The 13306-nt window shown below is 35.7% G+C and overlaps 1 protein-coding gene across 2 annotated transcripts in view; it reads right to left on the reverse strand.

Annotated features, from left to right (window-relative positions):
- Window positions 1-13306, reverse strand: part of Man2a1 (mannosidase alpha class 2A member 1) — a 162536-nt gene that overhangs the window by 122042 nt on the left and 27188 nt on the right. For both annotated transcript variants that reach the window (XM_090331511.1, XM_090331512.1), the window contains exon 4: window positions 3686-3857. In XM_090331511.1, the coding sequence (XP_090187637.1) occupies window positions 3686-3857 (172 nt within the window). The remainder of the gene's footprint in view (window positions 1-3685; window positions 3858-13306) is intronic.

Consider the following 13306-nt stretch of genomic DNA (forward strand, 5'->3'; position numbering starts at 1 on the left):
CATCAAAATCTATATCCACAAAAAGTTGCTTTTCCAGTATTAGGAAATTCATCTACACTAGTCACATGCTGGTCACATATCAAGTCACAAAGGAAAAAAAAATCTAAAGAACAATCGAACACAATGGCTTACAGGTTTAATTCTTCCTACTCAAGAAATAGATGGAAGGATCAAAGTTTCAGACTGCCTAGGAGGAAGGGAAGGGGAGTTTTCAAGATCTCATCTCAATAGGAAAAGTGGTAGAGTGTTTACCTAGCATGCACAAAGACCTGGGTTTGATTCCTCAGTACCACATGCATAGAAAAAGTCAGAAGTGGTGCTGTGGCTCAAATGCTGGAGTGCTATCCTTGAAGAAAGCCCAAGGACAGTGCCCAGGCTCTGAGTTCAAGCCTTGGGACTGAGAAAATAAAAGGAAAAGTTGTTTTATGTTTTAGCAGGAGAGTTGGGCATGGTGGCTCACACCTGTAATCCTAGCTACTCAGGAGGCTGAGATCTGAGGATCAAGGTTCAAAGCCAGCCTGGGCACTAAAGAACCTGAGACTATTATCTCCAATTAACCTGTAGAAAAACGCCAAGTGGGTCGTGGCTCAAAGGGAGGGAGGTAGCCTTGAGCTGAAGGGCTCAGGGACAACATCCAGGCCCAGAGTTCAAGCCCCATGACCCACAAAAAAATAAAAATAAAAAGGAAGCATTTTAGCAAGATGGACCTGCCATTAGGCTAGCCAGGGGAAAAAAGTAAGACCCTGTCTCAAAAACAACCACAGCAAAAGAAATGAAGGTATGGCCCAAGTTCCTGACTGACAACCACAAGGCCCTAAGTTCAAACTTCAGTAAAATAAATGTTAAAAATAAACAAATTAACTAACCAATTAAATAGCACAGTCCATACTTAGACCACAAAACAATAAAGGTAGGTTTTACACTAAAGTATAAATGGTTGCTAGCCAAAAACTATTCTAACAAATTCAATCAGAAAGAAAACAGTACAGTTGAATAATATTTAAAGGGAAAATATAATAGCGAGGAAATGACTAATATTTAAAAGCTAGGTAGCACTGTGTTAAAAAGGTAAATGCACAGGTGGTGGTATATTTCATATTAAAAGAAGTGGACTGGTTCAGTTAGTATGAGTGAAAGCAGGTAGGAAGAATTAGGAAAGATGATAATCAGAAAAGATCAAGGGTAAAACTGGTTCTGCAAGGAAGTATAGAGGGTAAAAACCAACAAATTTAACTAAAAGCTTTAGACAGTCTAATAAAGAGGAAAAAAATAAGAAATGAAGCACTTAAAAGAAATAAAAATGAGAGATGTAATAAATTCCTAAAATCTATACATTTCAGCAAATTCCTACAAAAACTAGGAAATATGAAGTATTATTTGTACTCAATGAATAATGTAAGGTTTAAACAAAAAAATGTTTTAAATCGGAATACTTAAACAAAAAGTTACCCATGACAAACATCAGGCAATTTTTAACTCCCATCTCCTCCATTAGGGAGACAGGAAATGTTTTTATTTTTCTCTACTTCAACCCTACTATACTAAAAGAAATCCTTGGTGAAACTTAGGAGGAAACGTTTTCTTCCATATGGTTTCCAAAGACAGATCTTAATTTTTAAAATGTTTCAAGTTAATAGGCAGTTACCTAAAAGCTAAGGATTCAAAAATGCTGTAGAGGACTATATGTGTGGATGTTAATCTAAATTAGCTATAATACCTAAGCGAGGGCAGTCTATTAATACACTTTAGAACTACAGCTTGCTTTGAATAACTGGGATATCCTGATAGCCTTGGTTCCTATTACCACTTGTGTCTGCAGCAGAAGAGTGTTTGGTCCACTGGCCTCAGAAGTTAGCTTAGTTCATCCCATATCCCCAGAAAAAGAACCTTTCTTTACAACACCTTCTAGCTAACACTGCAAGCAGATGAAGTCTGCTATATGAACTGAATATGTGATGTAAACTCTTTTCCTCCCAAAACTATGATTGTGCAGAGACTGGTTTTGATGGGCTGGGAAGAATTTAGCAAAGCAATTCTAAAGCTCTTCAGGAAAACTAAACGGTCACTGACTGAAAGAATTTTCTGGTGAAAACAAGCAATTTAACTTGTCAGTTAATGATGCATGTCCTAAAGCAACAATTACAGTCCAACAGAAGAATCCATAAGAACAGGTCAGGAAGTCCAGAAATCGGTACATATTTAAATACAATAAAGATACTCCTTCAACTCAGCAGAAAAGGGAAGGAGATTTAAATCTCAGATGTGCAAAGAACACAGGCTATTGATCTGGACAGTCTGGGCTTACTGAACACCAGCTCTGCCAGAATGGTCCCATGACTCAGTGTCCTGACTTACAAAAGAAGAAGAATAGTTGTACCACTTCACAGAACTGTTCACAGTTCTATGTAGTTCCACTACATTTGCCAGCTACTTGAAACAGTGACTAATGCATTAAGTGCTGTAAAAGTGATGTCACATAAATAAAATAATTCTAAGCCAGGTGTGGTAGCTCACACCTGTAAGCCTAGCTACTCAGGAGGCTGAAATCTGAGGATCTTGCTTCAAAGCCAGCCTGGACACTAAAGTCTGTGAGATTCATCTCCAAGTAACCACTAGAAAATTGGAAGTGGTACTGTGGCTCAAGGGCAACAGTCTTGAGCTGAAGAGTTCAGGAACAAAGCCCAGGCCCAGAGTTCAAGTCCCAGGAACCACAAAAATAAACAAGTAAGTAAGTAAATAAATAAATATAATTCATAATTCCTGAAAGCAGTGATCAAAGAATCATATCATATTTTAAAATAAATTTTGAGAGCCAGGCATTAGTGGCTCATGTCTATAATCCTAGTTTCTTCTGAGGCTAAAGGCTGAAGATCATAGTTCAAAAAGCCACAGGAAACTCTATGGGCCTCTTATTTTCAATTAACTACCAAAAACCTTAAAGTAGAACTGTGCTTCAAGTGGTAGGGGCAAAAAAAAGCTAAGGGACAGTTCCCAGGCCCAGTATTGTCACATAAAAAAAAAAGTCAAAGTTTTAATAAAATGATTGAAAAATAAAACTAAGGGTTAAAAATTACAATGAATTGAGAAAAGCCTTTCTAGCTGACCTTCCCATATGACAAAAAAACAGATTCATCAGTGTGAGCACATGAAAATTCTAGGACTGCATATGAAAAATAACTATGAAGAAAATAAAAACATCAGAAAAAGGGGACTTCTATAAATGAAAGAGTAGAGTACAATCAAGAAATCACAAAAACTTGATAAAGATGAGAAAATATTCAACACTGTAAGCAATCACAAAGCAAATTAAAATACTGTAGTCAACAAATTGGCCAAGGTTTTCAAACACTATAGTGTTGACTACTGTCAGAGAAATTGGTGCATATGTACATGGAAGTCTGTAAAATGCACAAAACAAGCTTTCCAAAGGAGCACTTTTAACATATACCTTTAAAATACTAAGTCCCCTTTTGATCACAATTCTATTTTATAACCATATTGACACAGACTTCAATGGAAAAGATTTTGATTAATTTTTTGCAGAGATAAACCAAAATCAATGAAAGCAGGATGCTTTTTAAAAAATTAAATTTCAGATATAAGCTAAAAACTCACCTTCTAAAATTATTACACTTTAAAATAAACTTTAATATTACCAAATTTCAAAAAAAGTTTTAAAACAAACCTTTTAACAGCTTCCTTCTTCGGAATATCTATAATATCCCACCATTTTGAAAGGTAAGAGATTTCAGACCACATAAATTTCCTGCTTGATTCTTCTTTCAGCTTTAGGACCATGTTATTAAAAATATACTGAGTCTTGTCTCTAAAGTAGTCATTGAAAGTCTTCAACCAACCTAAATCAAGACACAAATACACCACAAAGGTGTGATTCATACAGTCAATTTCAATTCAGTCCCAGAAACCTGTACAAAACTTCAGATAGAAATAAGAACAACGGAAAGATAAACACAAAGGACAAAAAGTAGTTGTTCATATATAAATTAATACAGTTATCCATCTCTAGCTTTTTAGCCTTAAAAATCTAAATGATGAGCCAGGCATAGTGGCTCACCCCTGTAATCCTAGATACTCAGGAGGCTAAGATCTTAGGATCATGGTTCAAAGCCAGCCCAGCACTAAAGACCATGAGACTCTTATCTCCAGTTAACCAGTAGAAACTCAGAAGTAGTGCTGTGGCTCAAGAGGTAGGGCAGTAGCTGTGAGCTGAAGAACTCAAGAACAGCGCGCAGGCCCAAAGTTCAAGCCCATGACAACAACAGCAACAAAATATCTAAACAGCACCAACAAATGGGTACTAGCCTTATAAGATCAAAACTATATCCTCTTATGTTACATGTAAAATTTTCACCCAATAAATTAAGACAGGAAAAAAATCACAAGTATAAATTAATCCAAAAGCCCCACAGAGCAGCCATAAAGTAACTGCAACACTAAAAAGAATACTAAGAAATAAAAATCTGCCAACAATTGCTCCCAATAATGTTCATTACTATATGGCCTTATGTATCTAGGTTTGAGCTATTGTAATCCTCTGCTAGGAAAGTTCTAGATGTGTACTAATTATTACAGATGAGGGAAAGCATTGAGCCTATGTTCCTTTGGGTCTGGCTTACTTCCCTTAATATGATTTTTTCCAAGTCAAGAAGGCCAGTTTCTATAATTCCAGGCTGAGCTACTGCTCAACTGCTTCCAAAATTCATACTAATACATAAGAAGTCCAAGTGACAGATTCTTTCATCTATTTATGGTTAATATTCAACAAATACTGTATTTGCTGCTGAAAAAAAACAAAGAAGTAAGAAATGAAAACCTGCTAAGACAAATAGACAATGCAACTGTCCAGACAGTACACATAGGTACATTTGGAAAAGGCACTGCAGCTATAACCATATTATCCCCCTTAATTTAGGTTAATCATTTGCCAAATATTTACTAAGCATTATTTACAATATATCAAGTATGACACTATGACCCAAATAGAAATATAACATTAAAATATTCTTTACAGGACCTTCTCAATATGAAACAATTTTAAATCTACTAGCAAAGAAAAGTTTCATAGACCTGTGTAATCAAAAAGTTTGTACCTTTAGAAAAACCCGAATATATTCATGAAACTTTTGCAAGTAATCCCATCTTGCTTCACAAAGCACTCACCCCTGGAACTCTGCCCAGAACACTGAGACAGACTCCACAACAGAACTCACAGAGTTGGGCAAAGCAAATCAACCTACTAGTGTCCTTGCTGGTAGCCTTAAGATTAGCATCAAGTGCTCAGAAGTGAGCCCAGATACAATACAACACCTGTAAATACTACCTGCTAGCATCCTCATCACTCCTGAATTGACCTATTTCCATCTGTACAATTTAAAAATTGTACTAAACATTGTATAAAATTGTGCAAAAAAAAGTAAAAAGTATTTCTAACAATTTCTAAAAGTACATTAAATATTTAAACAAGCTGTTCCACATTTAAACATATTGGTTGCTCAAAATATCAGTCTGCACAAAATTCAATCTTTGCCCTTATTATACGGGCTCAAGAGTAAGATATGTTAAGTCCTAACTCCCACATTGTAGCATGTGATTACACTTAAAGATAGAGTTTAAAACATCTTAGCATGTGAGTCTACTTGGAGATGAAGAATTTAAAGAAGTAATTAAGGTAAAATAGGTTATGGAGCTCTTACAAGAGGATATAAGGACACACACATACATAAACACATACACACACACACATGCGTGCGTGCGAGCACGCCATGACAACATAAAGGAAGAAGATGGACACAGATAAGCCAAGGAGTCATGCCCTCAACTGAAACCATTCCTGACCACAAGGAGATCATAGGGATGCTTATAAAGCTCCATTAGAATTATCATCCTTAAGGTATCACATATACCTTTTAGATGAATTCTAATGAAGGCCAAAACTACTAACTACTTGACTATGAATCGTGCAATGGGTCAATAATTAACAGAAAAATTCAACTGATGAAGCATGAAAAGCAAATTTAGAAGGACTAGTCTTTATAAAGATTAGTAACTTGGAGGGTTTTTAAAAAAAAAAATATATAACTATTTTCAGCAGACACGATTTGTTATAAGCCAAGTTCATTTCAAAGAGTTTATAGTAAGAGTTTTCATAGAAGAATCACAGTGACTGATTAATCCACTACGCCTTCAACACTTCATTTGCCCTTCAACAATCACACAGAAAATATGACAAAGATATTTATGTGAGCAAAATACAAGCTCAGAGATGTCAACTTAAAAGCCTTCCATAAAACTCATCCATAATACATACTAATACCACTACAATATAGCACAATTAATGAAGAATGAACTGAAAGATAGCCTCTTGCAGCTTTCAATATTGAGTAATATAACAGTAAATTAGCTTTTATTGCTCTTATACAATAGAATAATCAACTATTCCCTTTTACGTAGAATTGGTTCTTTCTTTTTCTAAATTATTCTAAAATCTACAATTGTATATTAACATGAGACCAATCAGAAAGATAGTATTTTATGAAAAGTTGTATGGAATGAATTTTTGCAACATAAAATTATATTCCAACCTCTAGATTTAATAATCTGAGGACACTGAGCTGCAAACTGATTTACTTAAGTGGTCAATTTACAGCTTTTTTTTTCCTCTTGAATACACTGGGAAATTGAACCAAGGCCAGAATAGCATTAAGAATACCTTTCAATTTATTCTTTTGCACTGTCACAACACTGTCATCTATAAAAGACCAAGTAGCTATCTTAACTAAATGTGGGAATATCTTAATACAATGTGTGAATAATCAGAAATTACACAAAAATGTATAAATCCAAACTCAATGTTATTTTATTACTTTCTTAAACTAAGTTCCAAAGTAAAAAAAATAATGAAGTTGAAAACTCTAATACTTATTTGCAATGTGCATGAACAATTATCTAATAATTACTCATTGACAAATAACGATTAAATTTTAAAATTTATTTTTTGTATTCCTTGATAGCTTGCAAGTCTGTGGAGAGCTTACCCTCTTAAAAGGGATAGTCTCTTTTATGTGGCTCACAGGCATATACAGTGCCACCCTGAGTACTTGTGCAAGTGGTACTTGACCTTGAATGCTCTCTTCTAAAAGGAGTATTCTCCTTCTACTATTTCTATGGCTATACCCCTTTCTACAAGACAAATCCTCAAGGTCACAACTTTTCTACCCAGAACCTGGCCTGCATCTTCTGAGTCCAGAAATTGGTGTTCAAAGGGCCCCAAGCTGGTCTCTAAGCATCTACCAGTACTCTATGTCATCAGAACACTCAACCCAGCATGAAGGGACCTTCAGGTAGAAGGAATACCTTCTACCTGAACACTGTCCAAAAGGCTACATCATGGAGATGTAGACAGTACACTGTGGTGTCTGCAACCAAGATTATCCTGGTGTGAGACAAGGCAAGGCCTTGGAGGAAAAAGGGATTGCCTCTTCCTGCCTTTCCACACAACACCACATCTCACAGGACACTCGGAGCCTAAGATTTCATCCTTAGCCTGCTAGACAACAGAGCTATTCCTATTTTTCCAGAAGATCTTTTTGGTATAGTGTGTATCTAGCATGCATAACTTTCAAGTATTTAGATACAAAGTGTGTGGGCTCTTTGTCTTTTTGCCTCAGATCCTGCAGATTTTAGAAATAGGCCTGGGCATATGCTGCTACATCCCAAACTTGAAATCAGCCAACTCTCAGGAATCTGGTAACTCTGCAAACCTACATGACCAAGAATTCAGTAAGTCCTTGGCAGATAATTGAAGTTTGTGGAAAGCTGGATTGAGAAAAAGGTCTGTGGACTAAAATATGCTTAAAAAATATTCACTGTCGATATTTTAAGCCTGAACTAATAATCTTCTGTCTGGTATCTTCGATACTGCGGCCTGAACTCAGAAGTCTCACAATTGCTCAGTTTGCTTGCTCGTTGCTGCCTCTCTACCACTAGAGCCTTACCCTTAGGCCCACTTTTTGCGAGTTAGAGACAAAGTCTTGCAGACTTTTCTGCCCAGAGACTATGCATTGAATTGTGATCCTCCAAGGTCTCAGCCTCCTATGTAGTTAGGTTTATAGGTGTCAGAGTCCAGTATCTGGTTGTATCATGTATCTAATTTGCTATATTTTTATTTTTAAATGTTCTATTAGTCCCAAAATGATTCAATACTTTCATTTCAAAGAAGGAACCCTCTCCAAAAGAGCCACAGCACCAGTTCTGGCTTTTCTATATAAGTAGTACTGAGAAATCGAACCCGGGTCTTTGTGCACGTTAGACCGCACTCTACCACTAGGCCAAACTCCCAGCCCCTACAATATTTTTTAACTCAAATGTTTGGTTTGTACAAACTTTCAGGAAAGCATTAAAAAGGCTGAGTAAAATTATTTACTCTCAGATAAGTAAAATATCAGTAACAGACATTTAAAAATATACAATTGTGCTTTGAATTACTTACATTTCAATGTGGTATTGACTGAATTTTAAAATGAAAATGAGATTCACGATCTTTATTTTACTAATTAAGTTATTTTATTCAACAAATGATGAATATGTGTCTTCTATCTTGTTAACCCTTCTATATTTGATTGCAACATCCAGTCTTACATTTAAGAGGCAACCTATAATTAAGGGTGTGTGTGTGTGTGTGTGTGTGTGTGTGTGTGTGTGTGTGTTACTACCGGTATTGATATTAACATTACTCAAATACATTGATGATTAATTTTAATCGCAATTTTATATCGCAAATTAAGCTTTTCTCCATTCAACACACTGTGAGAGTTTTAACATCTAACACATTTTTAAAATTTAATAAGTGCAAAGTAACAAAAGCAAAGCAAGATGAAAGCAAAGACTACAGTGAAAAATATGTATATCCAAAATGCTGTGGGAATAAAGCATCAAGGATTCTTTATCTAGAATAATGACAGTCTTAGGCCACTTATCTTCTGGATGGAGAGAAAAGCCTACCAAAAAGACACTAAATCATGGAAGTGTGGGTTAATTTCAGGGTTCAGCAACCACATGTGGTACAGGTGCACTGCTATAATACACAGTGAACATATGGAAGGTAACAGTAAAACCAGAAGTGGGGGACATATCCTAAAATATTCTAAACATTCTTATTTCTTACAGAAAGCCTAGAAGGTTTCTTGGTATGTGTACTAGAGTATCTGTACTAAGAGTATAAACAGTAGGCTAAAAAGGTAAAAAGCAATAGAGAAACCAGAAAATGAGTCTGCCCAATACTGTGGAAAACTGGTTATGACCTGCAGTGGAAAAAGAAGAAATTGGGAAAAGAAATCAACCAGGAAATCAAGACAACTTAGGAAGTGACCAAGGTTTCTAAGAGAATATGGAAAGAGTCATACATGAGGCCAACACTTGCCAATATCTATACGTTTTTGGAATCTTATAAACCTGCTAGTTTCACAAAATGTTCCTGAACTGTTTCCCACATAAGCTAACCTTTCTTTCCAATTGACTCACTGTCATTGAATTCTTTTCTAAGCATATCAACTTAGTTGCTTGCAATATATCACCTTTTAATTTCTCATAAAAGGCCCTTACTGAAAAGTTGATCACACAAGAGAAGAACCTATTTGAACAGCTGGGGTTTGGTTGACTCTGCAGCTGTGTGTCTAACTGTGCCCCTTAATATGCTGCTTACAAAAGTGACCTTAAAAAGACCCACATACTCGGATATCTGATAAATGTAAATTTGAGATCTGCCTCCAAAGTAATTTTGAAATCTGTGCTATTTTCTTTCCCATCTGTGAGCATCTAAAACTGAATGAGGGACAAATCTTCCCCAAACATTATGTAGTTCCTTGAAATTATGGGGTTAAAAGTATGAATAAAATGAGATTCATAATGCTAAAGTAGATGATAAATGACAATACTTGAAATATTTCCCCCTGTGGTTTCAGAAGCGTTATCCACCAAGGGCAATATTATATTGAAGAATGACATATAGGATGCTGTGCTAAATGTGAATCTCAAAGAAACAACTAACAGTTGTTTAACTATGTCTCACATGATACCTAAAACCACTTATTCCCATACTACAAAAAACTATCTCTTCTGGACTAAAAATGCAAGTTTAACCATGGATTCTATATTTTTTTTATTTACTAAGTGTGAACATCGTATGAACTTTATCTGAAGTCTAGACAAATCAACTAAGTGGTCTTATGCCTAACAAGCAAGAAGAAATACAATCATTGGAAATGAATAAAGTATCTAGAGATTCACTGTGGTACATGAAAGAACATGGATTTTTAGAATCAAATAAATGCAAAATTCGGTTTGTCAGTCTCTGAGAATTCATCATAGACTCACTTTCAACAAATCATTGTATTCTTAGCTGCAGAGTTTTACTGTTCAAGGCAAAATGGAAAGCAGGGGAAAAGAGGGCAGATTGTTAGAGTAATAAAGGGGGGTAAATATGATCAAAGTATGTTCTATGCATTATGGAAATACCATGATGAAACCAAATTGGTATGTACAATTTAATATGTACCAATAAAAACAAATGTGGTTCAAGTCATCACACGCCACTCCCTCAGTGTGGGAACCTATGCTAGGTCTCTGTTCCTTCGTTTACTCACCATTTCCCAACATGGTTATCAAAGCCAAACAACCTGCTTTATCCTGCATTGCTAAAGCAAACAGAGCACTAACCACATTATGAGCACACACAAACCTGTCCTAGAGACCTTCATATAGACTTGAGTCTATGGCTTTCATCTCTACAGACATTCTCTGACCATGGATGACCAATCCAACAATATTTGAACAGAAATGTTTGAAAGTATTATCATACTGTGGTTTCCTCATGTGTCTACTCTTTTTTGTGTGTGTATGAAATCTTTAAGAGTAAGGATTCATAAATTCATTTCAAAATAGCTTATAATCATAGATGCAAAAATCTGTTTTCTGAGCTTCTAAAAAGCTGAAAATCCCAGTCACTGAGTCAAAAAATATAAGCCTTCAAAAACAAAACCACAAATGCGCAAAAGAAAATTATTTTCCAGTTTAACATAGGGGACCAGTCTTCCTACTATTTTAGAATCATACCACATGGACGATTATTTCCTAATGTTCATTTTAGAAACTGCCAAACCAACAATATTGTGTTCAACCTTCCACTTAGTATACCTTATCTTTCCTCAACACACTGTGATTTCTTTGAAGGAAAATTAACTAAGTATTTCAGCAGTTTAACTAGTGGGAAGCAAAGAACAAAGATTGAAGATATAAAGGTCCTATAATTGTGTTTTAATCAGCTTATTAAATCCAACAGGAACATGTATCAATTAACTACTATTTAATTTTATGGTCTCTGATTCAAAACTTTTTAAAACCATCGCAATAAAAGTTATCAGCTTTACCTAACAATTCCTGTACAATTTTGTGTTAACTTACCTAAACCACTGAAATATTGTATGACAGATGTGATATGTCCTCACAGAATGGAAGATGGAATTAGCCTTTGTATTAAGACACAAACCTATTTTGAAATTTGCTTTTTCTTGCAGACTGCTATCATCTCAACACCAAAAAAAAAAAGCCCAAGAAGGGATATTAATGTTCAAGAAGTAATGCACCCACTACCTGATGAATGTATAACCCCTCTATACATTACCCTGAAAATAAAATACAATAAAAATAATAATAAAGAAAATACCACCCACAGAAAGCACAATAATGTAAACTCTTCACGTGAGGTGACTAAATACAGTAATCTTAGAATTTTATTTCAAATATTTCTCTTCTCAACAGAAATAAATTCACTGATGAAAACCAACTACTTCTGAGCTGAAGATTGGTAAATAGAAAATACAAACATTGGGCCGGGAGTTTGGCTTAGTGGTAGAGTGCTTGCCTAGCACGCACAAAGGCCCGGGTTCAATTCCTCGGTACCACATACATAGAAAAAAAAGCTGGAAGTGGTGCTGTGGCTCAAGTGGTAGAGCCCTAGCCTTGAGAAAAGTCCAAGGACAGTGCTCAGGCCCTGAGTTCAAGTCCCATGACTGGCAGAAAAAAAAAAGGAAAATCCAAACATTTCCATAAACTTCATCTACAAAGTAAGCTGCCTAATTGCAGATTCATTTGGGAGTATTCAATGAAGATTTCCCATTACAGTCATAGTTTGACTTGGAATATAAGTGCACATACTTTCTCTTTTCTCGTTGATTAACAGGGTGATTTTTCATGATCAGAATGATTCAGTTTTTTCACATAATAATTTAGTTTAGCAATATTTGTTGCCAGTCCTGGGGCTTGAACTCAAGGCCTGGGCACTACCCTTGGGCTTTCTCAAGGATAGAACTCTATCCCTTGAGCTACAGCACCACTTCCAGCTTTTTCTGTGTATGTGGTACTGAGGAATCGAACCCAGGGCTTCCTGTATGCTAGGTGAGCACTCTACCATGCCCTTTCATTAGGAAACAGTGAAGGTTAACTAGAAACATAAGCAAGCTGTTTCCTCTAGTATTTTGCTTCATTGTAAAAACTGCTTTAGTTTTAAAAACATCTGGTTCTTACCATTATTTTTAACTCAAGTAATAAAGGGCCTGAGGGTTAGGGTCATTAACATCTTTTACTAAGACAAAAAGATTCAACTGTGGTTGCTAGGATACTGACAGATTCACTTATTACAGTCAGAAACAGTTATTAAAGGATGGCTTAATGCAAACAACATACTAACTATAGTAGAAACCATAATAATAAAAACAAACAGAAATCTAAAAAGTAACTGCAATCAATCCCTGCCCTCAAAGAGCTTCATATTTTAATCTTGTGTGTTGTAAGTAAAATGTATGTTGAAAATAAAGTGGATTTTGTTTTGGTGTTAAGATGTAGAAATAGATAGATGAAATAGGTAGACATCAGAAAGGAAGTGGGCCAAGGCCAAGTACGGTGAATGATTCAAGCTTATAATCCCCGCTACTTGAGAGGAAGAAAGTGGGAAGATTATAGTTTGAGGGTAGCTCAGGAAAGAGGTTAGTGAGAGAAGATCTCCCTAAAATCACCAGCTAAGCTTGTACCGGCAATCAGGGATGGGCCAAAAGACCCAAGTCCCATCCCAGTCTAGGCAAAAGTAGAAGATCCTTCCTGGAAAATAAACTAAAGCAAAAAAGGTAGGAAGCATGACTCAAGTACTTTCATAGCAAGCATACGTCTGTGTCCAAACCCCAGTCCTTCCAAATTAAAAAAAAAAAAATACATCAAGAAAGAAGTCACTAAAAAT

Source organism: Megascapheus bottae, chromosome 4 (genome assembly GCF_031878675.1).
Source record: "Megascapheus bottae isolate mThoBot1 chromosome 4, mThoBot2.hap1, whole genome shotgun sequence".
NCBI classification, from domain to species: Eukaryota; Metazoa; Chordata; class Mammalia; order Rodentia; family Geomyidae; genus Megascapheus; species Megascapheus bottae.